At 36.7% G+C, this 24,325-nt stretch overlaps 5 protein-coding genes across 7 annotated transcripts; 2 read left to right on the top strand and 3 right to left on the bottom strand.

Annotated features, from left to right (window-relative positions):
• Positions 1 to 742: 742 nt before the first annotated feature.
• On the bottom strand, positions 743 to 1,561 carry LOC125222458 (translocator protein homolog). Its single transcript, XM_048125085.1, has one exon. It carries the CDS (start codon positions 1,454 to 1,456, stop codon positions 953 to 955), a length of 504 nt encoding a protein of 167 aa, XP_047981042.1. The 5' UTR covers positions 1,457 to 1,561; the 3' UTR covers positions 743 to 952.
• Positions 1,562 to 2,570: 1,009 nt separating this feature from the next.
• LOC125222456 (dol-P-Man:Man(5)GlcNAc(2)-PP-Dol alpha-1,3-mannosyltransferase-like) lies at positions 2,571 to 6,185 on the top strand. Of its 2 annotated transcripts, XM_048125080.1 has the most exons (13): positions 2,572 to 2,781; positions 2,870 to 2,904; positions 3,093 to 3,230; positions 3,614 to 3,682; positions 3,756 to 3,913; positions 4,044 to 4,110; positions 4,202 to 4,255; positions 4,462 to 4,550; positions 4,813 to 4,929; positions 5,147 to 5,280; positions 5,374 to 5,452; positions 5,660 to 5,716; positions 5,810 to 6,185. In XM_048125080.1, exons 1-13 carry the CDS (start codon positions 2,604 to 2,606, stop codon positions 5,991 to 5,993), a joined length of 1,359 nt encoding a protein of 452 aa, XP_047981037.1. In that variant the 5' UTR covers positions 2,572 to 2,603; the 3' UTR covers positions 5,994 to 6,185. The 2 variants fall into 2 exon arrangements, with proteins under 2 accessions (XP_047981038.1, XP_047981037.1); XM_048125081.1 differs by lacking the exon at positions 3,614 to 3,682 and having other exon boundaries at positions 2,571 to 2,781.
• Positions 6,186 to 6,716: 531 nt separating this feature from the next.
• Positions 6,717 to 7,028, bottom strand: LOC125221513 (rapid alkalinization factor-like). Its single transcript, XM_048123631.1, has one exon. The coding sequence runs from the start codon at positions 7,026 to 7,028 to the stop codon at positions 6,717 to 6,719; it is 312 nt and encodes a 103-aa protein (XP_047979588.1).
• A 1,087-nt stretch (positions 7,029 to 8,115) lies between these two features.
• On the bottom strand, positions 8,116 to 12,227 carry LOC125223677 (protein LOW PSII ACCUMULATION 1, chloroplastic). Of its 2 annotated transcripts, none has more exons than XM_048126930.1 (9): positions 11,911 to 12,227; positions 11,334 to 11,437; positions 10,999 to 11,134; positions 10,533 to 10,764; positions 10,244 to 10,401; positions 9,680 to 9,868; positions 9,299 to 9,399; positions 8,914 to 9,010; positions 8,116 to 8,329 (listed from the first exon to the last, which is right to left on the bottom strand). In XM_048126930.1, exons 1-9 carry the CDS (start codon positions 12,193 to 12,195, stop codon positions 8,255 to 8,257), a joined length of 1,377 nt encoding a protein of 458 aa, XP_047982887.1. In that variant the 5' UTR covers positions 12,196 to 12,227; the 3' UTR covers positions 8,116 to 8,254. The 2 variants fall into 2 exon arrangements, 1 of the variants encoding a protein (XP_047982887.1); XR_007176766.1 differs by having other exon boundaries at positions 8,278 to 8,329; positions 9,299 to 9,395.
• Positions 12,228 to 19,338: 7,111 nt separating this feature from the next.
• Positions 19,339 to 22,732, top strand: LOC125219956 (putative indole-3-acetic acid-amido synthetase GH3.9). Its single transcript, XM_048122059.1, has 4 exons — positions 19,339 to 19,814; positions 19,919 to 20,020; positions 20,143 to 20,981; positions 22,001 to 22,732. Exons 1-4 carry the CDS (start codon positions 19,513 to 19,515, stop codon positions 22,573 to 22,575), a joined length of 1,818 nt encoding a protein of 605 aa, XP_047978016.1. The 5' UTR covers positions 19,339 to 19,512; the 3' UTR covers positions 22,576 to 22,732.
• Positions 22,733 to 24,325: the final 1,593 nt, after the last annotated feature.

Genomic DNA, 24,325 nt, shown 5'->3' with positions numbered 1-24,325 from the left:
TTAATGTATAAGCTATGTACTGCTTGTTAAAAAACAGTAGGAAATTGGGGCGGCGGAGGAAAAGATGGAAGCCTTGGGGCAATTCAATCGGAAAGGAAAGGAGAAGCGTCGCGTGGCCTCAATCGACAAGCTTGCCTCCCTCAAATTTTGGGGATAGCCTGATAGACCTTCGATCTATCGGATTAGAACACCAGCAACTGAAGAGATTAATTGAACATAAATTGAAGAGCTGAACCCTATTTGAGATGCTAGGGTTTCAAAAAACTTGATGATAAAAGAGTATTCGTCTTATTTATCAATGATTTTGACTCTCCAATAGACTCTACTATTTATTTTTTCTGGACAATACTTGGTTTAACTTTATGATTTGGAAAATATTTAAGAAGAAAATCAAAAAAAACTTATATAAATCATATTCTAAAAAACATTCAATCCAAGAAGAAAAACATAACTAAAATAAAAGATAATCATAAAGATTTGCTACTTACGACTTTAATCTTATCCTTGTATCTTGTTGGGCAAGTCTTCTTCCTATTGAGCCAAGAGGAGGTTGCGTGGTTCAATTGTCTCAGCTGTTGGGTTGCTCATCTCGGTTGTTATTCATGGATCACGTGCTGCAGCTGTTGGTGGCGTATCAGAGTCCATATCATAGCCAGACTTGGCTCCTATCTTCACTTGAACGAGATGAAGAAATCAATTACGCAGTGTTTAATCGAAAACAATCAAACATCAAAGATCATAGTTGGAAAATATATAACGCTTCATTTAGTCATGATTCCGTTTACCATTGATAATTATTGGAAATGGATAATATTATCCTATTTTCAACATGGAGTATCAAAATGGCACCAGAATTTTACGAGTCAATAAATCCAAGTATTACATCTACCTATCTATCCATATCACAACATAACAAAACCTAATAAAAGGAGATACACAACATCCAAATTAATCATTGATACACAAGCCTAAGATTAGCTAGGGCGAGCAACAACGCCCACACTAAGCAGGGCTTGACCAAATCCCCGGCGATGGGATTCATATTCCGGAAGGCCCGCTCACACCCAACCAGCGCCCCAAACAAGGCCGCGCACAGCGCCAGCCCGAGCCAGACGGCGCCCGCCCTGAACACGACCGGGTACCACGCCAGGCTCGCGGCCAGCTGCGCCAGGTACAGCCCAAGCGCGGCGGGCTGCCGGTGGAGGCCGCCCTCGGCCCACACCAGCCACGCCGACAAGCCGGAGAGGAAGGCGGTGGCGACGCATGCGAGGTGCAGAGTCCACAGAGAGGGCACGTAGAAGGGCTTGTGGAGGCTGGTGTAGCGGGCGGAGGAGCCGAAGAGGAAGATGTCGAGGAGGGTGAGGGAGAGGGGCAGGGCCACGGCCACGCTCAGCGACTTTAGCCCGCGGCGCGCGGCGGCCAAGTTCTTGCTCTTGTTGCGGAGGTGGTGGTTCATGTCGTCGTCGTTGGTGTGTTATTGGATGAGGCGGTGTTTGAGGTCATGGTGGGATTATTGGTGAGGTGAAGGGTGGGGAGGAGGTGGCGGAGAATATGTAGAGTGGACCGTCTTTATCTATAATGACTCATTTATTTGATTATTTTTCTCAACATCTAAATAAAGAAACAGACTTGGTACTCCTAATTCTAACATCTAAAATTCTATTATTGATATAATAAGTCATTTAATGACGGCAAAATCCATCCTCCAAAATTTGTCCCCTTTTGATCCGGCACGAGTTTTAAAAAATGTAATGGAAAGTGAGTTGAAAAAGTTAGTGGATCGTGAGTCTTACTTTTATACTTGCTCCGTCCGCAAATAGAAGTCCCGTTTTTCTATTTTGGTTCATCCGCGGGTTCATAATTACCATAAATGGTAAAGAGGCCCCACATTCCACCAACTCATTCCACTCACATATCATTTAAAACTAATATATACAAGTGAGACCCCTATTCCACTAACTTTCTTCCACTCACTTTTCTTAACATTTCTTAAAACCCGCACCGATAAGAAATGAGACTCCTATTCGTGGACGGATGGAGTATATTACTACCTCCGTCCCCCAAAATTTGCTACACTTTGACCCGACAAGGGTTTTAAGAAATGTAATGGAAAGTGAGTTGAAAAAGTTGGTGGGATGTATGTCCTACTTTTACAGTATTAGTTTTATAATAAAATGTGAGTAGGAATGATTTAGTGGAATATGGGGTCCACTACCAAAAATGGTAAAAGTGAAGTGTATTAAATTTTCAGGGACGGACCGAAATAGTAAACTGTATCAAATTTTCACGGACAAAGGTAGTAGTTTTATAATAAGATGTGAGTAAGAATGAGTTAGTGGAATATGAAGTGTACTATCAAAAATGGTAAAAATAAAAAAAGACAAATTTTAGAGGACGGACGAAAATGGAAAAATGAGACAAATTTGTATGGACGGAGGCAATAACTGTTTTTAACTTTTACAATTGGTTTGGATTTTTGAGTAAGTCCTCTCTCCCAGTGTCAAATCCGGCCTAACAGTTGACGCGAAACGCAGCGTTTCACGTTAATAGTTGAGAGCTTCAGTGTTAAAATTTAATAAAACCGCGCAACCAGTCTCAGTCCGATGCCGCGACAAACCTCCGCCGCGCGATCCACCTCCGCCGCCACTGGATTGAAGGCGGAGGGGACAAAAAATATGCATTTCTTTAAAAAAGTATTAAAAAACCCCAAGCTATCCTCCGCCGTCGCCGTGCTCCTCGCGGACGCCGTCCTGGTTTCTCTCATCATCGCATATGTTCCATGTAACGAGAAATTCACTCTCTTCTTTGCAATTGAGTTAGGTTAGCTACATATTTATGTCTTAATCATTGTTTCGCTCGTGTGTTTCAGATACGAAAATTGATTGGGATGCTTACATGTCACAGGTGAAAATTCCATGTTTTTCTTTCAATTCTGAAAGAAAATACTTTTAGTATTGCTGGTGATTACTTGCAGTAACGTATGTGAAAGACTATTGGAAGTTAGTTGGCATAGAATTGAAAAAAAACCATTTTTTAAAGAAAAAGTTCAATTCTATCTGAATCCTGTTAAAGGTGCAAATTGATTTGGATAGGTTACTGGTTTTCTGGGAGGTGAAAGAGATTACAGCAAACTGAAAGGTGATACAGGGCCTCTGGTATATCCAGCTGGATTTCTGTATATCTACTCTGCCATTCAGTATGTTACTGGTGGAGAGGTTTATCCTGCTCAGGTAAATTTGCAATTTGTTCAATTCTTTTGAACTAATTATTTGCCTTTGTGCAAATTGGATGAGTAGGAGCTTACCCTTTCTAACCATAAACTTTAAGTTCCACACTGCATGCTACTTATATTGCTTTGTCTACTCCATGGTTGCTGTTTTCTTCCCTATTGTTTTGTGATTATTTATTGGTAGAATTTGCATTTCTGATGAATGTAAAGCAATTTAATCGTTGATATTATTTCCACTCTTGTTTGATAATTATTTTTTGTAGCCTTTTAAAAATCTGAAAAACTACATCTCTTTTTGCAACTCTGATTTTGTGATTACTTGAAAGATCATTAGAGATATTATGTATACTAAGTTGTCATAACCTGATGTTCTATTGATTACAGATTTTATTTGGCATACTCTACATTGTGAATCTCGGGATGGTTCTATTTATTTATTTGAAGACGGATGTGGTATGGAGTTTGATCCTAGTGAACAACTAGTCTTTGTAGCAAAGGTTTTGATTTCAGATCATATGTCTTGCAGCTTCCTTGGTGGGCTCTATGCCTGCTTACTTTGTCAAAAAGATTGCACTCAATCTTTGTGCTTCGCTTGTTCAATGACTGTTTTGCCACAACAATGTTCCATGCAGCACTGATTTCATTTCTTTATCAGAAATGGCATCTAGGTTTAATCATTTTCAGGTAGCATACTGATTAAATTTGTATTTATTTTTTCTAGTTCTTAATGCATTTGCCAGTAAAGTTATCATTCTTTATTGGTGAATATATTTATTGCCTAAAGGTGCGTTAGACGTTCTTCCTGTTAGCACAGTGGGGCTGTCTCAGTGAAGATGAATGTTCTGCTTTTCGCACCTCCATTGTTACTCCTCTTGCTGAAGGTAAGCTGATTGCTAACATTTTTCATTTGTCAAAATTCCTAAAATGACATTTACATCTTAAGAAACTTACTGGGTCAAACATGGAAAGCAGGCTATGGATGTTTTTGGGGTAATATCTGCTGGTGCAGGTGCGGCCATAGTACAGGTGATTGCTCTTAAATCCTTCTTGATAATAAATCAGTGTTACCACTGAGTCACTGATAATGTGTTACATACCTCTACTTTATTTGCCATAATGAAATTTATTTATTGAGTTAATTAGCAAATTATCAAAATAAGTAATCTTCAACTGTGGCATGGTCTGACAAAATATTTACCTTTTACACTGTTTTCTGGTGGATGATTATGCAGATTCTCTTGGCTTTACCTTTCATATTATCACACCCAGTCGCATATTTCTCAAGAGCTTTTAATCTTGGTCGCGTGTTCGTCCATTTTTGGTACCTCCATTGACCCAGATAATTTTCTATGCTCGACACGTGTTACCTATTCAGTATCAGCACATTGTATACTTACTTTATCGTATATTTACTTGTATGCAGGTTTATTTAACTATTTCTTGTGACTTCGTGATTTAAAATTTTTCTGTGGGTTGTGGATCACAATGAAAATAAGCTAGTGTTAAATATTTGACGTACTATATAGCAATGAGATTAATGAAATAGGCATTTCAAGTGATAAAAGTTTAACTGTATTATCCAGGTCTGTCAATTTTAAATTTGTCCCAGAGCCGGTTTTTATTTCAAAAGGATTTGCGCTGTTTCTACTGGCTGCTCATCTTCTTCTGCTTGCAGTCTTTGCTCATTATAAATGGTGCAGGTAAGGATTATCACCATTTCAATGCCACTAAAGGCTTTTAAGCTGGCCTTTTCTGCTAAATTTATAATCAATTTTTAAGTAAATTTCTTATCACTTCTAATATAGTTGGACCTTTAATATCCATCACTTGCAAAGATAGTGTCCCATAATCCAATGCTACATACAAATGATCTTTTTATTGATATAGTGTCTTTGTTTTTCTTTTGACTTGGTGCAGGCATGAAGGAGGTTTGTTCTCTTTCTTGCATTGTAAACTTGCTCAAATGAAGCTCAAATTTATTAATCCAACTTCTTTCCCCCTGAGAGGGCTCAATGAGCAGAATATCAATCCGAGGGTGCTTAAAACAGAGCGTAAGTAACAGCTAATAAATATCCATTTCCCTCTTATACAATTGATTTTAATCACGACTTCATTGCTTCATCCTCTTGTTGAACTCAATTCAGATATTGCAACGACTATGTTTGTTGGGAACTTTGTTGGAGTCGTGTGTGCTCGGTCTCTCCATTATCAGTTCTACTCTTGGTATGTGCTCTTGGACATTGCCTTTATGTTGGAGTCGAGTACCACATTCTTTACTCTTTTTGTAGACGTTCTTAATAATCTTTTCTGGGCCTTCTGTCACTTACAAAATAAAGAACCACCACCTACTGACAAACTACCGTCGAAAATAAAGAACGAGATAGGTTCCATGTAACATATACTCTTCTAATGTCATATATTTACTTGCAGGTATTTCTATTCTCTACCCTATCTATTGTGGCGAACACCATTTCCAACTTGGTTCCGGTAGGTCTCGTGACCTCGAAACGTTAATTCTCTAATCTATTACTATCAGCTTCTCCGTCCCCTCTGATAATCCCTAATATCTATTCCATACAGTTTAATTCTGTTTGTAATGGTGGAGTTATGTTGGAACATCTTCCCTTCTAATATCTACTCATCAACACTGCTGCTCTGCGCCCACTTAATCATCTTAGTAGGTCTGTGGATGGCACCCCCGGAGTATCCATACATGGACAATACTACTAACGGCAAACCTGCAAACTCAAAGAAGGCCAGATGAAATACTAGTAATTTATATCCCATGTCAATCAGATTTTGAGGCAGAGTTTGTAGTCCAAAAAAGGTGGAGGATGGTAGTATTAGTATGGTCATGGCACTTTTTTTCTTTAGGATATACTCCTACATTCGATAATGAGTTGTACGTAGTGGCAATTCTTGAATCTGTTTTTGCTTAACTGTTATTTTTGCTTAACTTACTATTTGTACTTTAATTGTTTTTTCTCTGACCAAATCAGAGACCTCCTTCCGATACGTTATACGTCAGACCGAATTTTATGATCCACTTCACAATAATACTACTACTTTGAAATGGGATCATAGCAATAATCCAAGCTCAATTGGGATGATAGCAATAATATCACAAATCGACCAAAAAAACAAGACTCGATTCATTCGAATTTTATAAAAAAATTTATTAAATGTCAAGTAAAAGTCTTGATCCAAGACCACCAATAATGTTAGTGGCATAAAAAATTGTTGAGATGAAGAAATACTAATGTATAGATCGGAAGGCAGAGATTAAACATTAAACAGTAGTTTCTCTTACTTGCACTAAGAAATAGTTGTTCACAAAAATAATTCACTCCTATAGGTAGAAGAAAAGCGAAAAAAAAAGGAAATGGAAAGAGATAAGAGATGTTTGAAATGCGAAAAATAGATTATTAGTAATGTTTACGTAGCCTATTTAATTTTATAAACATATATATACATAGAAATAACGAAGCTAACTGCGGCACTGTGTTGCAGCGGAGCACGATCGGGTGTAGGGGTTGGCCTCAGCTCCAGGCCTGCAGTTGTAGTACGACGCACCACGCCGCGAGCACGGCACGTTGTTCGCCTGCAGCGCACCGTAGCTTATGTAATTCGTCGTGGCTAATATGCGCCGCTCCGACTCCCACTCCATCTCCATGCACGATCCCTTGCAGCTAGACTGATTACTCACCGGAATCCAGCTGAATTCACCGCCGCCCTCGGCGCTGCTTACGAGGAATGCCGTCACCGCTGCGGTGGCGATGAGGAGGCGGAGGAGTCCCATTTCGTCGATGCTTGGGTTTGAGTAATTTAGAAAATACTACAAAATAAACTGGCCTACTTAACTTATATAAGTTCAGAATTTGGTTTTAATACTGTACATTATTTTGGGTACGGGCGTGGACCAGAGTTTTTGTAGTCGCATACACGTTTTTGATAAATTAAATGAAATACACAGCTGTGTTACAATTTGCCTAAACAAGAATTTTGTTCTTTTATTGACTAAACGACATTTAACTATTATGAAAATTATCTAAGTCTTCTCACTGTGAACTGAACCACATAATTTCAGCTTCATTATTTAACAAATTTTGCAATTATACATTTCTTTCTTATACATGTAATTAATGTGTATTAGGAAAAAAAATCAAAAGATAACTCATTAAGAAACTGGTGGAGCTACTTTTGGTTTTATGCTTTTCTATAGCGCTAGCTGTTTGTGATCTTTAATTGCTTAAAAAACTATACAAAATTAAAGGATTCCCAAATAGTTGGCAGTGATGATTGATATCAGACTCTATTTTATTTCTATTTATTTAAATTAGCTTGACCAATGATATAAAATGGATTGAAATCAAGTACTATTTGAACTTGAACATTGATTATAGAAATGATCAATAGAACCCACCCTAAATTATTGAGAATCTCTCTTCCTGACTTATAGAAAACTTATTTTGGTTGTAAGCTTGGCATATTTAAACAAATAATGATTGAACGATTTTTTTTATTAATTATAATTTTATACGATCACCATACACTATATTCGAATGCTTCAAAAGATTAAAATCCCTACGAAGAAATGATCCCTACGAAAAAATGATCCAAAAAGATATACCCAAATTGTTATTGGTGAGCTAACCGTTGATTATAGCTAGTTTGGACACTTGAAAAAGGATGTTAATGCTTTATGCAGTTAGTCAAGTCAGCATATTCACAACAATAATCAATAGTTGAATTGTCCTAATCTTGATTAGTATAATGAAATAATTGCAGATTTAACCTACCAACAAAGATTAAGTTGAAAAGGGGCAAATGATTATGATTGGCGGCAGGCGGTGGTTATAACTAAGTATACTAAGTAAACATGAGCAGATATCAATTTGCACTCACTATAACGGTAGATCAATTTGAGGAAGAAGTATACAATATTTTCTCACAAGTATATATGCATATAACAACAGCATAGAATAGAAATAATTTAATCTCAACTAGCACCCTCCAACACGTGGTTTATCTCTCCAGCTTGCTCAAGAGATCTTCCATTGGGGGCACCTCCTTCACAATTTCTTGCCAATCAGGCATTCCCTGCAAAACAAATGCTTACTATCTCAGCATGGAAACCAAATATATTCATCTGGGTCTTCACCCTTTAGACGGTCCGAATCAAGACTCTTCGATAAAGTTTACATATCTAAGCTAACAGCAATGGGGTCGACTCGCCATAAAAAATAGCAATATGAATGCCAAAAATGTCCATAAAGTAGCTACAAGTTGATGTATGGTGAAATGGCAGCCTTCATATTCTAGTGGGAGACTTTTATCTTTGATGGTTGGTGGTCGAGAATCAACTTTACTAATGCTTCTATGGCATTTTATGGTTGATAGGATCTATTGATTTTCAGAATTGACACGCTTAAATCCTAAAAACTGATCCGTGACTTAAGCCTCAACGTCTCACAATCCTGACTAGCTAGTTGCTTAGAGTGATCTTTAGTAACGGCTAATGCAGCAGAACAAGGTTTGGAGCATAGAAAAAGATACCCTTCTCCACCAATACATTCACAAATCACAATGAAGACTTTCATTTGAAAGCTGGTGACAATATTTTCATTGGTTGCATAAAAGAGTTGACAGCTTATCAGGATTGTAATTAGCAAAGAATCACTAACCAGCCCTGATTTTCGAACACGGCCATCTAGACGGAGAATTATGTACACATCTTCACCCGGTGTTATGCCTTCAGCCTCTTGTTGATCTCTTATCCACCTGGAAGTAAAAAGGCTAAGTCCATATTTGGTTTAAAAGCTCTACGTAATTCAAAAATGATGCACATTAATAAACATTGTCTTATTGGAATATCCTACTCTCGGATAAGAAATACAGTATGATGGAAAAATTATCATGTGCCATCAATGGAGAGTTCCGAGTAAAATTGTGGTAACAGTTACCAAGAAAATTACTGCCATGCTTTTCTTTTTCTTGATAGTGGGATGTCTAGTAATCGAGAGAGCCAAGTCAAAAGACATTCATAATCTTGCAAGTAGGAGTACCAACCTTTCCCATTCAGCAGGTGATACCACTTCTGCTCGGAATCGAATCTCAGCTTTGATTTTTGAATTTGCAACAACTGATTGAGTTCGCTTATCAAAATCTTCCTAGCAAAATGTAAGCAGAACAAATCAATCAGAACACATACTGTTTTTTTATATATATTCAAGGGAAGGTAGAATAATAAGTAGAATGATCTTTTCTCTCAAACAGGACAATCATACGAATATGAAAGAGCTACCATTAACTATGTCATGACCAACAAAAACTTGATAAACCTCTGTCAGATGGTTAAGGTGCAACACCATTGACACCATGCAATATTAGGAGGAGTTACTCAGATTCCATGACAAACAATTCATTCAGACCCTGTCTAAAGTGTCTTACCCCAATTGATGGGAGAGAAGCAGCTGCTTTTGGAGAAAGACCAAAGCCTTTTTTCTCTGCCAGCGGTTCTCTCCTTTCACCCCATACAACAGGAATCAGTATAACTCCTCTCCGGAGAAGATCCGTTCGAAACCTCTCTGCCTTTCGCATGGCTGAATCAACTGTCTCTTTCTTACCAGCCAAAATAACCTACAGCTGGTACCAGACTTAATGCCAAATGATGGAAGGATATAAGCAAAATGTGGGTACTGTGAACCCTCAATAGGATCAAAAGAACACAGGCACTACAACATAAACTAGGCCTCATTTCTAATAGGTTAAAGAGGGAATTTGAATAAAAAATTCAACTTCAAAATTATAAAATAAAAAAAAATTATTGAGGAAATGTTACAACAAACGTTGACAGAAAATGCCTGAGGTCATTTTAAACAAGCAGTTGTAACATCTAGATAGGAAATGATGCCAAAATAGAGCTCGTAGAGGGGGTTTTTTCTCAGTAACAACTTAATCCCCTGATGTTTGAAACTGTGCTAGAGAAAAAATGAGAGAAGAAGGGTCACTAACAGGCCTTGCTGTGTCCCGTAGCTGCACAAGTTCAACAATCCTGTTTGTCGAAAGGCGCAGAGGAAGCCTTGATAGTGTTTCATTCCTTGTAATTTGAGCAAGCTGTTCCTCCTCCTTTTTGTTGTCCCATAAGAATAAAGCCACAAAAACAATAATACCTGCACCATGCTGAGTCAAAAACTTAATTAATTCCTTGAAAGACTTCTGTTATTTTGGGCATGACTTTATGTTATACATTACACATTACACAATATACATCAGACATTATACAGTATACATTATACTTTACCTCCAATATTTATTCCTGCATTTTCAGATGTCTGTAACAGGTCAGGAGCACCATCACCACCTTTAATTGCAGCAAATAGTCTAGGTATGGTTAAGAACAATGAGATTCCCGCAGCAGCTGTGAATGCCACATAGAAAAATCTGCGAATCCCGCGGAATGGTGCCTGGACCTCACTAATGAGCTTTAGATCCCTTCGAAAGCCATAGCCTATATCCTCTCCACCCAGTCTTGCCTGTTGATGGCATTAGGAACATTGTACCATTGGTAAGAATTGTACAATGTTGCTTGGGGAAGGTGGAGGAGTTGGGAGTTGATATGATGTGAAGCAAATTGAAATGAGGTGACGTTGCAACGACAAATGGTGCAAGATTTTACAAAGTGAACAATGACAGTTGAAATACATTGGAATGTCTTGAAAAATAGAAACATATGCAAGATAAAAGGTGGCCATAATTGAGAAGCCAACCTCTTCTTGCAATTCCTTGAATTCAGGCATAGCTCTAAATGAGGCCAAATCAGGATCATTTAGAATGGTTCCAAACTTGAGGTCATATTCTCTCAAAGCTGTTCGTAAACATTCAGCAGCTTTCTTGGTTTCCTCCCTTCAACACACAACAGAAGGGAAAAAAAGATTCCTCATCAATGCAAAATGATCAAATTTATACATAGTTGAATCTGCCCCAAAATTCTACACCGGCATAGTATAACAGCTTCTAAATTGTCAATCATAAAGAGACTAGATTGGCTTTGTCTTGCATCCTTCCCATGGTAACACGAGTTTTACAAAGAACACAAATTTACCTGTAGGCATGGCAGCAAGCTTTGTTATACAGCGCAGCTTGAGCCTCCACAGGGTTAGGATCCAAAGTGAGAGCAGTGTCAAACTGTTCAAGAGCATCCTTAACCTGGAATATAACTCGAAGAAATTGATACTAAAACTTGGAAGAACTCCCCCCCGAAATACTAATCATTGAAATTAGAGACCCATTACCCCAAATGAGAGAAGAAGAATGCTAGTAGTAGTTTTTACTCCCATGATAAAACATATACAGCCACAATGCACATAAATTTCCGATTTAAAATCCAAACTTTATCTCAACCGAGCTTAGAAATTCATTTAATTTGGATGATTATTAAATGAGCTTAGCTCACACAAGCTCCAATCCAGATGAAAACAACTTTGTTTAGCTGGGACTATTCATCAACGAAACACAAACACTGCAAGTCTACGCAGACTATTATACTGATCATATCCAATACTCTACTTTGCAACAAACTCTATAGCATTCTAAATCAATAGGCAATTACAAAAATACCTTCAAAAATGCAAAAAATACAAAAATAAAAAATGAGATAGTAATTTAGTTTTAAAAAGTACCCGTCCTTTGGCGAAAAGCGCCAGCCCCAAATTAACACATGACTCAGCCGTGGCGGCACTAACTTCCGGCGAAGTGGAGGACGGCGACGGAGAGCAATTAACTAGCTGTCCATGAGTGATTTTCGCGGGCTGGATCGACGCACAAAACGAGTAGGAGGATGAAAAATTTCTGCTAAGGAAACACGCCTTTGATATCAACAACGAGCTCGAATTTGGCGGGGACGAGCAGCGGCGGAAATGGTGGTGGTGGAGTGGTGCAAAATTTGCCGCCGCCATTGAGATCATTCATAGGCAATATCTATCGGTTTATCTGTAACGGTTGCTACCATCTGATATTTTACTTGTATTTAATTTAATAATTTTTTTAACGAATTCTACATAATTAATGGGCTGGATTCTCAAAGCCCATTTTTCTGGATTGGGATTCCTAATAAACGGCCCATCGTGTACCCAAAAGTTACACCAATGATCAATGTGAATGAAGTCTTTTCCCAAATACTAGAATTACAATTGTTTTAGAGTTAAACGGTCGAAAATGGTCCTTAGCATATGGTTATTTTATAAATTTGGTCCCTAACATTATCTTTTTGATTATTTGGTCCCAACATATTAACTTTGACCCGAATTGGTCCCAAATTGACGGGACCGTCAATAATAGACGAAGCAGCGGCACCGCCGCCGGCTGAAAACCGCCGCTGCTATCATCGGGCCGCCGCCGCCACACCGCCGACTTCGTAAAACAAGTTTCTAGGTTAGAAGCTTGTTTCATCCGCCCCCAAATCAGAGCTCCTCAAGGAGGTGAACTCCACAACCGTCGTCCTCCCTCCGTCATCGCCGCTCCGACGCCACGCCGGCGGTACTCCGATGGTTCAGGCCTCCGTCGGCTGAGGTGCATCTCCAATTCGAAGAGATCTTCCCCCAATCGACCAAATCGGAAATCCCCAAATTTCAAACCCTTCAAATCCGCTGCCTTCGTCGCTGGTCACCACCAATGGTCGTTGCCTCACCCTCACCGGACATCTCCGTCGCTCAGCCGCTGCTGCTGCTCCGTCTATTATTGAAGGTCCCGTCAATTTGGGACCAATTCGGGTCAGAGTTAATATGTGGGGGACCAAATAATCAAAAATGTAATATTAGTGACCAAATTCGTAAAACAACCATATGCTAGGGACCATTTTTGGCCTTAACTCATTATTGTTTTATTTTCAACCTCATAAATTTTACAATGATAGAGAAAATTGTGGTATCCATTAAGATTTCAGTAAGGATTTTGTTGTGTAGTTGCAAATCAGTGTCAGCATAGTCAAGCAATTATTCAAAATTGATTTGAATCTAAATGAGTTATATTGATACTTTGATAGTAGTATGTATGCATACGCATATATATAAAATTTATCACTTCCTTCCTTCTTGGCAATCTAGTTATATCTCATTATTTTATCATCGATTTATTTAGGAGGTCCTTATCACCTTTATTTTCCTGAATGATCATATTCATCTAGAAAAGAAAGCACTAGGGATATGTAAGCTGCAGTGAAATGAGGAATAATAAAATTAAAGAATATTATTGTTTGTTGCTAGTGTAGATGGATATGCATTTGCAGAATTTTTTCTCAATTAAAAGCAATATGAGAGGTTGTGATGATAGTTGCTGTCCCACATTTTGGTTTGTCTTGTTCTTGGAAAAGGCTGCTTCCGTCATACTGCAGTTTAAAATGATATTGTTATATTGTTAACAAAATTATGTGTGTTAATTATATCATACACTAAAGCTAAAAATGTATTAATCACATTGATTTTGTGGAATTAATGCTACTACTATTTATTCAGATCGGACTAATCCGTTTAGTAATCCTCTATCACACTTACTTTATACATTCACTAATCAACCGTACAAAGTATAATTTTACTTTCTCTACAATTACAATTTTTACATGATTTGTGATTTTATTTTGCCAAATTGATCCGACATGATAAATAGTCTGAAATTTACAAAAATAATTTATATCACCAATGTCATGTTAATTTTAAAAACAACTAAAAGTTCACATATTTCACCAGTGATCATAAAAATAGATAAATAAATTATAATAAAACAAACAAAACAAAGGGTTTATTGCTTTGTCAGTCACCACTTAACTTTGTCGAAAGGACATGACAATAATTTTCTGCAAAACTATAATCTTACTAAGTCAACTCATCGAAGAATATTTTTATTTATTCATCTCATATTTTATCTGTAGAATCGAAATAATCAGAAATCCAACATAAAGTATCATGACGTAAATTGTAATGTAAATTAAATTAAAACCTAATAAATAATTGATATTAGGTTGGGGTGATAAAGAACGTAGGAAATGAAGGCATATGACAATGATGAAATTTGTTTGTGAAGTGGCCACGATATATCCACTTGGGAGAGCAATAATGCAAGGATATTTCATAAATGGATAAAGCAACCAACAAGTAATTTCAAGTACAACATTGTCATCATTCAACACCACATTATTAATGTACGGATTATTAAATTTTCTAGAGTTGAAATATGAGTTTGCATCTACTAGAATACATATAGATTTCCATTTTCCTAACATTTTTAAAGATTCCATTATCTTGTAATGTAGATTAGATTCATATTGTGTTCACCACCAATCGTAGATGTTTCCATTAAATGGTTTCCTAGATCTCCCTTTTTTGGGTACTACTACCATATATCAACAAAAAAGAGAGAGATGAAATTGATACATTAATTTCTTAGATTTTAAATTTCGATTCTTATACTAGTATTCTTTTTGTGATTAATTAATTGATAACGGTACACAGAAATATCAATTTATGGACCTCAACGTAATTATAAGTTAATTAATTATAAGACAAAACCCTGATTGTGATTGCAATGCGACGAAAAATATAAATAATTGAAAGTGGAATGGATAAGGCCGTATGAACTAAGGGTACGTAAATGATGTCATGTTCATAATAAAGCCTTTAACATTTCACTTTATAAGAGTATTTCATAATTATATATACTCCCCCTTCTATTTCTATTCAAAAATCCACTTTATAGTACTAATATATTTATAAGTTTATATACACCATTTTTCTTACGATTAGTGTTTTTTTTTTTTTTTTTGTTTCTATATATCCATGTAATTAATAGATAAAGATTAAAAACCAACTTTTGTAGGTAGATGAGCCATTTTCTTTGTTTTGCCAATAACCTTCTGCTTCTCGGGGCCGATAACAATCTTGATCGAAGATAAGCGAGTTATCTGATCTAAAATGTGTATTCTTATTATATTTTGGCTTAATCTCATCTTCCCTATCGAACATGATATCCAAGTGAAATGGATGTGGGAGATTGAGGAAGAGAAAGAATCATGGTAGGTTGATGATAATGGAAGACACAATTATGCAGACAAGGGCACGCTCATGTTGTCTGAATCTAGTCATTGAAAACAAGGCACGCCAAAAAGATATCTTTCTCTTGCATTGTAGGAAAAGCTGAGCCCTAACCATGAGAGAAAGAAAGAAAGAGCACTAATTACTGTTGCCCTAAAATCGTACATCTAAAAGCCATCTTTCACACACATCACCAATACATTATGTCTCTCACTTGTTTTCACAAAGGCAAAAACATTATTTTTGGGGCTTATGTCATTTGAGATGGACCTCTAATTTCTTTTCTTCACCCCTCCCCACCTTTTTTTTTCTTTCCTTGTTTTCTGATATGCATTCTTCAGAATTACTCTAATTCTTGATTGATTACTACTATTAAATTATAGTCCTAGATCAATAAATGATCATTATAATGAACATATACACACATATACAACATATGCTACATATGTATAGTCGCATTAAACTGTACATATATACGTATACATACTAGGGGCATGTTAGGGTGCCACCACCCCTTAAAATAACACCATACCATCATTCCTAACCAATCATTTGTACACGTGGACGAATATTAAGCTGCCACGTGGCAAAAAAAAATTATGTAAAAAAGACGGCCAGCAATTCTTTGCTCTTTATCCAGCAATTTTTCTTGTCCAGCAATATCCGACACACTATACAGCAATCTATAGATTGTCGTGTAGTGTTTGTAATATTGTTGTGTAGTGTTTATAAATTGCTGTATAAGTAGTGTCACGGTGTCACTTTAAGAGGGATTGTCATTTTAACTCAAACCTACGTACTAGGCATATAATACTTACATAGATATAGTCGAACCTGAGTGATGTCACTAAAAAGGGGCAAAGGGTGGTTGTGATAAAATGTTCACAGACATGAATACTCCTATTAGTGAAGAATAATAAACTTTAATGTGGATAGGACATAACTAAATATATAAGGAAGTGATTGGCTTCAAACCCTTTAAATTAAACTACAAATCACGAATTAAAACTTATCGTGAAATGTCTATAATTCGTTGATTAAATATATAAATTCATAAATATGTATAATTCATTGACTAAATATGGAGTACCAATTAACACGATGGTAAATACATGCATGCTAGATCTTTCGTAATTACCTAAATATAGTTAATAACTGTTATTTTATTTTAGACAGACAGATAGATATGCCAGAGAACAAATTGTACATGTTGAGAGATTTGGTAGAAACGACATCAGGTTTCCGATTTATTCTGTTCAGATTTGCAAAGTCGTTGCACATAAGCCGCACAAGTTGCAATCATACAAAAGAAAATTTTTTGTTCCACATGTCAGCAGTATTTAACAACTTTTTCTTTAATTTTCAATTATTATTATTATTATTATTATTATTATTATTATTATTATTATTATTATTATTATTATTATTATTATAAAATTTTTTGTTCCACATGTCAGCAGTATTTAACAACTTTTTCTTTAATTTTCAATTATTATTATTATTATTATTATTATTATTATTATTATTATTATTATTATTATTATTATTATTATTATTATTATTATTATTATTATTATTATTATTATTATTATATAAAAGATGAAACAGATGCCTAGAAATAATGCGTGATTGATTCAATTGTCTTTTCTCATGCAAGCACTCATTTTGTGTGTTGGGATAAGAAGAAAAAAGAGGATGTTATTGTTTCTCTTATGTGGCGAACCAAAACCCAATCACAACTTTTTTGCTTTCTCTTCCTTTTATTTTGTTCTTCCATCACAAATGTTTGGGTTTTATTCATTCTAGTAATACCTTTGGAATATAATGATTTTATCCTTTTAAAATTGGATGAGATGAACAAACCTTTATTGAAGTTTCAATTTTATATACTACTTTAATTTGACTTCATTTTGTAATATTGTAATTACAATTTTGGTTTTTTTTTCTACCTTTATAAGAGTATTATTTTTAATTTCTAGAAAAGTTAAGGGTTAAGGGCTTTCAGTTATAAGCAAGTAATTTGGGTTATTTGATGTAAAAATGATCTGATAATTAAATCACAATATGTCTATAATGGCTTGCGGATTTGGACATGAAAAATAAAATTTTGAATTAATATAATCAAATTGTTTCTTGTCCAATAATAAAAAGCAACCCTATTGGTCACTGAAATATTTGTGAAAACTATATGATAAATAAGGTAGTATTTTTCGTTTGATGACGATGTCTATCATTATGATATGCAGTACTATTATTCAACAATCATAGTCTCATAGAGAAATTATATTTAAAATTTCAAATTGTACTATATATATATTGGATTAAGAGTTTTGAAACGAAACCACGTTTTTCACATCCAAAAACATATGCATCGGATGCTGTCTGCCGACATCACTAAAATCGTTAAAAGTGGGAAAACAGTAACAACCACATAAATCCATTCACTCAAAAAGCTATTTTTCCATGGCATATACATCTAACTTGTTTTACTTTTACATCAACAATTTAAAATATATACAATTGTTACTTCACATGTCCAACTAATTAAATAATATACATGTGCTACACTTGTCGATATGATCAAACAAACATATATATAGCACGTTTCTAAATGAAGAGCTCAACAAAGCAAGAAATGAACATATACTAATTTAAAAATTTGGGGTTAAAAACGAAAGCATGCTTATTTATAACTATATTTTTTTAAAATAGATTTTAGTAATTTTATTTATAGTTATGCATTAATGTATATATATAGTAATTAAAAAATATATCCAAAAAATAAAAGAATAATTTGAGGGGTTTAATTTGAAGTGTGGATTGTTTCCAAAAGTGATTTGGCATTTCGCTAACAAATGTTGTTAGCTTTGTCGGGTGGTATCTAAACCTCTCTATATTGGTACAAGACTAGTTCCCTTTTTCAAGAATTCGGTTTCACGAAATTTTGGTAAACATAAACAATAGAATGGTTTACGTGAAAAATAGATGTTATTTAACCACAAATAACTAAACCAACATTTTAGGATAACTAGAACTTGCAAGAAAAAGGAGGAAACACTCACGTCATCACTTTTTAATTGTTTTTCCTCAACAAGTAATTAATGAAACCTAGAGTTGGTTTATAGATTAGATTAGCTTACAATTTAATCACACTAATAGTACTCCTATATAATTTTGTGGATAGAGATAAAGCTTTCAAAATAAGTAACTATCATCAATTGTTTGAATAAATTAGATTAGCTTACAATTTAATCACACTTAGTTCTGGGTCAGGTTATCTGATTTGTACGTTGATTGCGAATGATTTTGGCACATAGTAATACTTTTCTTTATATATATATATGCTCAATTAACGCTACTATGATTTGTGATTTTTGTAATATACAGTATATCAATTTTCAGGTTGATATGTGATAATTAATTAAAAAATATTTTCATTTAAATTGCCTAATTTATATATTTACAAAAGTAGAGTAATATAGGGAGGGTTATACTAAAATGACAACCACAATTAAAATGACAATGTACCACCAATAGAAACCCTTAAATTTAGAAGTAGATTCAACTTTAGTCTATCGCGTGACAGTCTTGCTTGCCTATGTATCACAGATTGTTTGATTATCTCTGATTTCGTAATCGCAGATTCCTTGGAAATCATATATCGAGTTGCGTGTCTCTATATATCACATATTGTTTGTCTATATATCGCAGATTGCTTGTCTAAGTTGTCATTTTAATTATAATGCCACTATAGTGCTCTGTTCGGGTGCATGATACACTTTTCTTTTTTGTATTTCATATTTTATTTTCTTTAAACTATAAAAAGTAAAAACGTGTTAGAATGGAAATATTTGTTCAAGAAATAAGTGATTTTCGTTGGAAATGATATTGTTGGTGGCTAGGGCCTAGGCAAGTGGGGTGTAGAATACTGGAATCAATTGAAACGACAACGTGCAAAGGGGAACCAATCCTCATACTCAAAAAAGAAACTAGCCACTATTCTTATTAGATTTTACTAATTAATATCTTCCACCTTATATATAGAACCATTGAACCCTCAAACTATTCAACCAAGAAACACAATTTCGAGCCATACCACACAATATAGTCATCAATCCAACAGGAAACCAAAAACAAAAAAAAAACAATAGTTTCTTCTCGTAATAATTCCCTTGTTATTTACAATTCTTTTTTTGTTTAATGGACGGCAAGAAATTGGAATACAAAGGCCATGAAGCACTGAATGAGCTGGAGAGGCTGACAAGTAAAGCAGGTGAAGTTCAACACGAAATTTTGAGAAAAATTTTGGAACAAAATTGTGATACAGAATACTTGAAAAAATATTTGGGAAATTCATCAAAATCAGCGAAAAGCGTGGTTCATTTTAAGAATCGCGTTCCTGCAATATCGTATAAGGATATTCGTCCTTACATTGTGAGAATCGCTAATGGCGAGGAGTCCTCTCTTATTACCGGTCACCCCATAATCGAGATGCTTTGCAGGTAAAAAAAAAAAAAATATGTAAAATTTATACTCCATAGCTTCATTTTTTTTTTTCTATTACTACTATTATTGAATTTTAGCATTGAGAATCATCGATTTGCAGCTCCGGGACGTCGGCCGGTGAGCCCAAGTTGATGCCAACGATTGCGGAGGATCTTGATCGCCGTACTTTCCTCTACAATCTCATCATGCCAATTATCAACCAGTTAAGATCGCTATAGGAGTACTATATATTTCACTTTCAATATTTTTATGGTATGTATTTATCACATGCTTTTAAAAAATTTAAAATTTAGTCATGAAATTTTATTATTATTTTGACGTTAGGCATGTCTCCGGGCTGGACGAAGGCAAGGCGATGTACCTCTACTTCGTCAAGGCGGAGATGTCAACCCCGTGCGGGCTGGCAGCCTGCACGGTGCTGACGAGCTACTACAAGAGCGGTCACTTCTCGCGCCGGCCCCCCGACCCGTTCAACGACTTCACCAGCCCGGACGCGGCCATCCTCTGCCCGGACAGCAACCAGAGCATGTACTGCCAGCTCCTCGCCGGCCTCGTCCACCGCCGCCGCGTCCTCCGCCTCGGCGCCGTCTTCGCCTCCGCCCTCCTCCGCGCCATCTCCTTCCTCGAGCGCCACTGGCGCGACCTCTGCCGCGACATCCGCGCGGGCTCCCTCGACGCCGGCGTCACCGACCCCGCCTGCCGCGCCGCCACCCTCAGGCTCCTCGGCCGCCCCGACCCCCGCGCGGCGGACGAGATCGAGGGCGTCTGCGGCGGCGCGGCCTCGTGGCGCGGGATCCTGTGCAAGCTGTGGCCCAGCGCCAAGTTCATCGAGGCCGTGGTGACGGGGTCGATGTCGCAGTACGTGCCGGCGCTGCGCTATTACAGCGACGGGCGGCTGCCGCTGGTTTGCACGATGTATGCCTCGTCGGAGTGTTATTTTGGAGTTAATATGAAGCCGCTCTGCGATCCTACCGAGGTTTCCTTTACGCTGCTGCCCAACATGGGCTACTTCGAGTTCATCCCGCTCGGTGAGGACGGCGAGCTGTCCATGGATTTTGACGACGAAGATGACGACGACGCACCGCCGCAGCCGTCCGAGCTGGTGGAGCTCGTCGACGTTAAGCTTGGCTCTTACTACGAGCTTGTCGTCACCACATTTTCCGGTAAATTGCTCATTCCATTTTTAAATACGTGCTTAGTCACTAATTAAGTACTCCTTCCGATCCCCCATTAGGAGTCACACTTTGATCGGACACGGGTTTTAAGAAATGTAAAGAAAAGTTGGTTGAAAAAGTTAGTGGAATGTGGGACCCACTTTTTTATATTGGTTTTAAAATAAAATGTGAGTGAAGTGAGTTAGTGGAATGTGGGACCTATTTACCATTTATGGTAAAAATAAAGTGACTCTTAATTAGGTACGGATCGAAATGGAAAAGTGTGACTATTAATCGAGGACGGGGGGAGTATTACGTAGCGTTTATATAAAAATCAGATAGTAGTATTAGTACTAGGTTGAGATGCAACATAATGTGTCATTATTTGTTGCTCAAAAGAGCATTATAGAGCAATAATTATCAACACTAATAATTTAATGAGTTGAAGAAAGGCATCTTGTCCCACGTTAATTCGTATTGCAATTCGTAGTACTTAGTACGGAAAGGTACAAACATTAGTCAAAAGATTTCTCGATGCTTTCTTTAGGGTAATCATGACATGACATAATTTCCCATTTTACTTTTGCCTCTTTATTTGCATCTTATCTCATTTTTTGACAACAAATTGATGTAATGATTATGAATTTTAGTAAAATTCTTGTTTATTTTGGTATTTAAATAATTAGTTTGAATTAGCATACCATTATGGAGTACCCCATATTTCAATAGAAAATGTATTTTCGTTGCAGCAGGATCTGTCCCTTCATTGTCAACTGTGCTACGTTTCAGTGGGCAACATATTACATATTAGTATTGTAATTAACAAATAAGGGGGTGTTCGTTTTGCAAGATTGTAACTGAGATTAAATTTGTAGTGTGTTTGGTTCATGAGATTTAACCTCACAACTCAATCCTAGATGAATAATCATGGGATAATTAGTCATAGCTAATCAGTCATAGCTAAAATAATCATGGAGTATTATTTTATTTTGGAAACCGAACACCGCCTAAAGTGTGCGTTTGATCAGGACTGTACCGGTATCGCATCGGCGACGTGCTGCAAGTGACCGGATTCCACAACGAGGCGCCGCAGTTCCGCTTCATCTGCCGCCGCAACGTCGTCCTGAGCATCGACAACGACAAGACCAACGAGGAGGACCTCCACCGCAGCATCACCGCCGCCGCCCGCCGCCTCCTGGAGCCCCGCCACGCCCTCCTCGTCGAGTACACCAGCTACGCCGACACCTCCTCCATCCCCGGCCACTACGTCATCTATTGGGAGATCAACGAGGACATCCACCCCCACGCGCCGCCGCTCCCCGCCGACGTCCTCTCCGAGTGCTGCATCTCCGTGGAGGAGGGCCTCGACTACGTCTACCGCCGCTGCCGGACCAACGACAAGTCCGTCGGCCCGCTCGAGATCAGGGTCGTCAAGCCGGGGACGTTCGAGAAGCTCATGGACCTCTTCATCGCGCAGGGCGGCGCCTCCATCAACCAGTACAAGACGCCGCGCTGCGTCAAGTCCAAGCCGGCGCTCAAGCTGCTCAATGCTAACGTGCGCGACTCCTATTTTAGTCCCAGAGATCCCATCTGGAACGCTTGAAATTGGACTGGAGGAAGGAAATAAAATTTGGGAATTAGGGATTTTACAATTTGTAGCCGTCGATGGTAAGCTTATTTGCCACGTGTAATGATCCAGCGGTCATGATCTTATTCCGGACACAATTTCGCATCGCAATAAATAACAATTTTGATTTGCAGTCTCTCTACTAAATAATTTTGAGTATATTTTTATATGAAGATTGTTCGATAAGTAGTACTAACAATTCGATTTATTAGTAGAGTAATAACTAAAAAATAAATTATTAGTGGAGCAAATGATGATAGAAATAATAAATAAATTGATATCTTGCGAATAATACATAGTGTGATAAAGTCTATAAATGAAGAGACTAATATTGGACACGTCTAAATTAAAAAAAAAAAAAAAAAAGTCTTGTTTAAGGAGGGAGCGAGTACAAACTTTATAATTCTTCCATGTTGGTGTCCATAACTTTATAATACTCCACTATCTATGCATATGGGATTAATTTTCAAATCTATTCATAAAATAACACTAGTATGATTTTGGAACTTCCAAATTAGTTCAATCGATATGTTATTCAACTTCCCATGTTTAGCCCATATTAATGTCAGATCACACCAGACTATGGAGAGAGGCCCATTTGAGGCCCACGTGATTCTAGGCATATCATTTTCTATGTTTTGAGTGTTCAATACACTTCACTATGTTCATGATTTTTCTAATAACTTAATTTTAACCTTTTCGTATATAAACTACCGGAGATATTATTTTCACACGGGGCAATAGACATATTTCTCATTAGCAAACTTCGTCCATATTTTGTTGGCTTTCTAAGCACTCCCCCGTCCCAACTAAGCTGAGTCGGATTCATTTTTAGGATAATCTAATTAAATTGAGTTATTTCCTTTAAAAAAAAAAAGACAAAACATCCAATCATTTTTACTTTATTTTATCTTTTTTCCCGTGATTATTTTCTGGCTCTGACCCTGCTTTGTTACGTTCTTATTGTTGTTCATATTTAAAATTGTGCTGCTAGCTTATTATCTTTTTGGTTTGAACCCTTTAACTGTGCAAATTGAGTCTCGAATCATTCATGAAACACTGAATTAAAGAAGTTGAATGACGGCTAGCATTATTACTTCTTTTCTGGATGATGATTATTTCTATCTAGCTATAGTAACATATATTTACCTACTAATTTACTAAATTATACTCACATAATTGCAATTTTTTCAAAATATTAGTGAACTTTATACCAAGTTGCTCGGTTTGGGATTGCCTATTGCTATCCAACTCACGCACGTACACACACTCACACAGAATCTTTCTGATAAAAGATTCTGAGAATGTGCCTGTGGATAAAGAAGCTGTGAATAATCTTATACCAAAGTGATTTACATATATTCCAAATAGATAAAGCTCAAATAAGATTTCCCAATAATTCAATGTTTTTTACTCTCTATCCTTTCACCACTTGACATGGACCACTAAAAATGCATGCAATCCCTCCTCATCTCTTCAAAGCAAGATTCTCAACATCTCTTCAATTACTATTCCTTTTTTCTCTACATTTATACGGTCCATCTTCTGTTTTTTTTTCAGGATATTATACATGCACTACTTTTTCTACACTCTAAAGTGGATGTCTACTACACAAAGTTATCTTCACCTTAATTTGCATATATTCAATTCTGCATGCACAACAAATTGTTTAAAGCTATAAAGATTTAAAGGTTTAAAAGTGAAAGGTCTCAACTAAAGAAAGATT

Source organism: Salvia hispanica, chromosome 4 (genome assembly GCF_023119035.1).
Source record: "Salvia hispanica cultivar TCC Black 2014 chromosome 4, UniMelb_Shisp_WGS_1.0, whole genome shotgun sequence".
In the NCBI taxonomy this organism is placed as follows: Eukaryota; Viridiplantae; Streptophyta; class Magnoliopsida; order Lamiales; family Lamiaceae; genus Salvia; species Salvia hispanica.
Note: the sequence above shows the minus strand (reverse complement) of the source record. Positions and strands in the feature narration are given on the sequence as shown.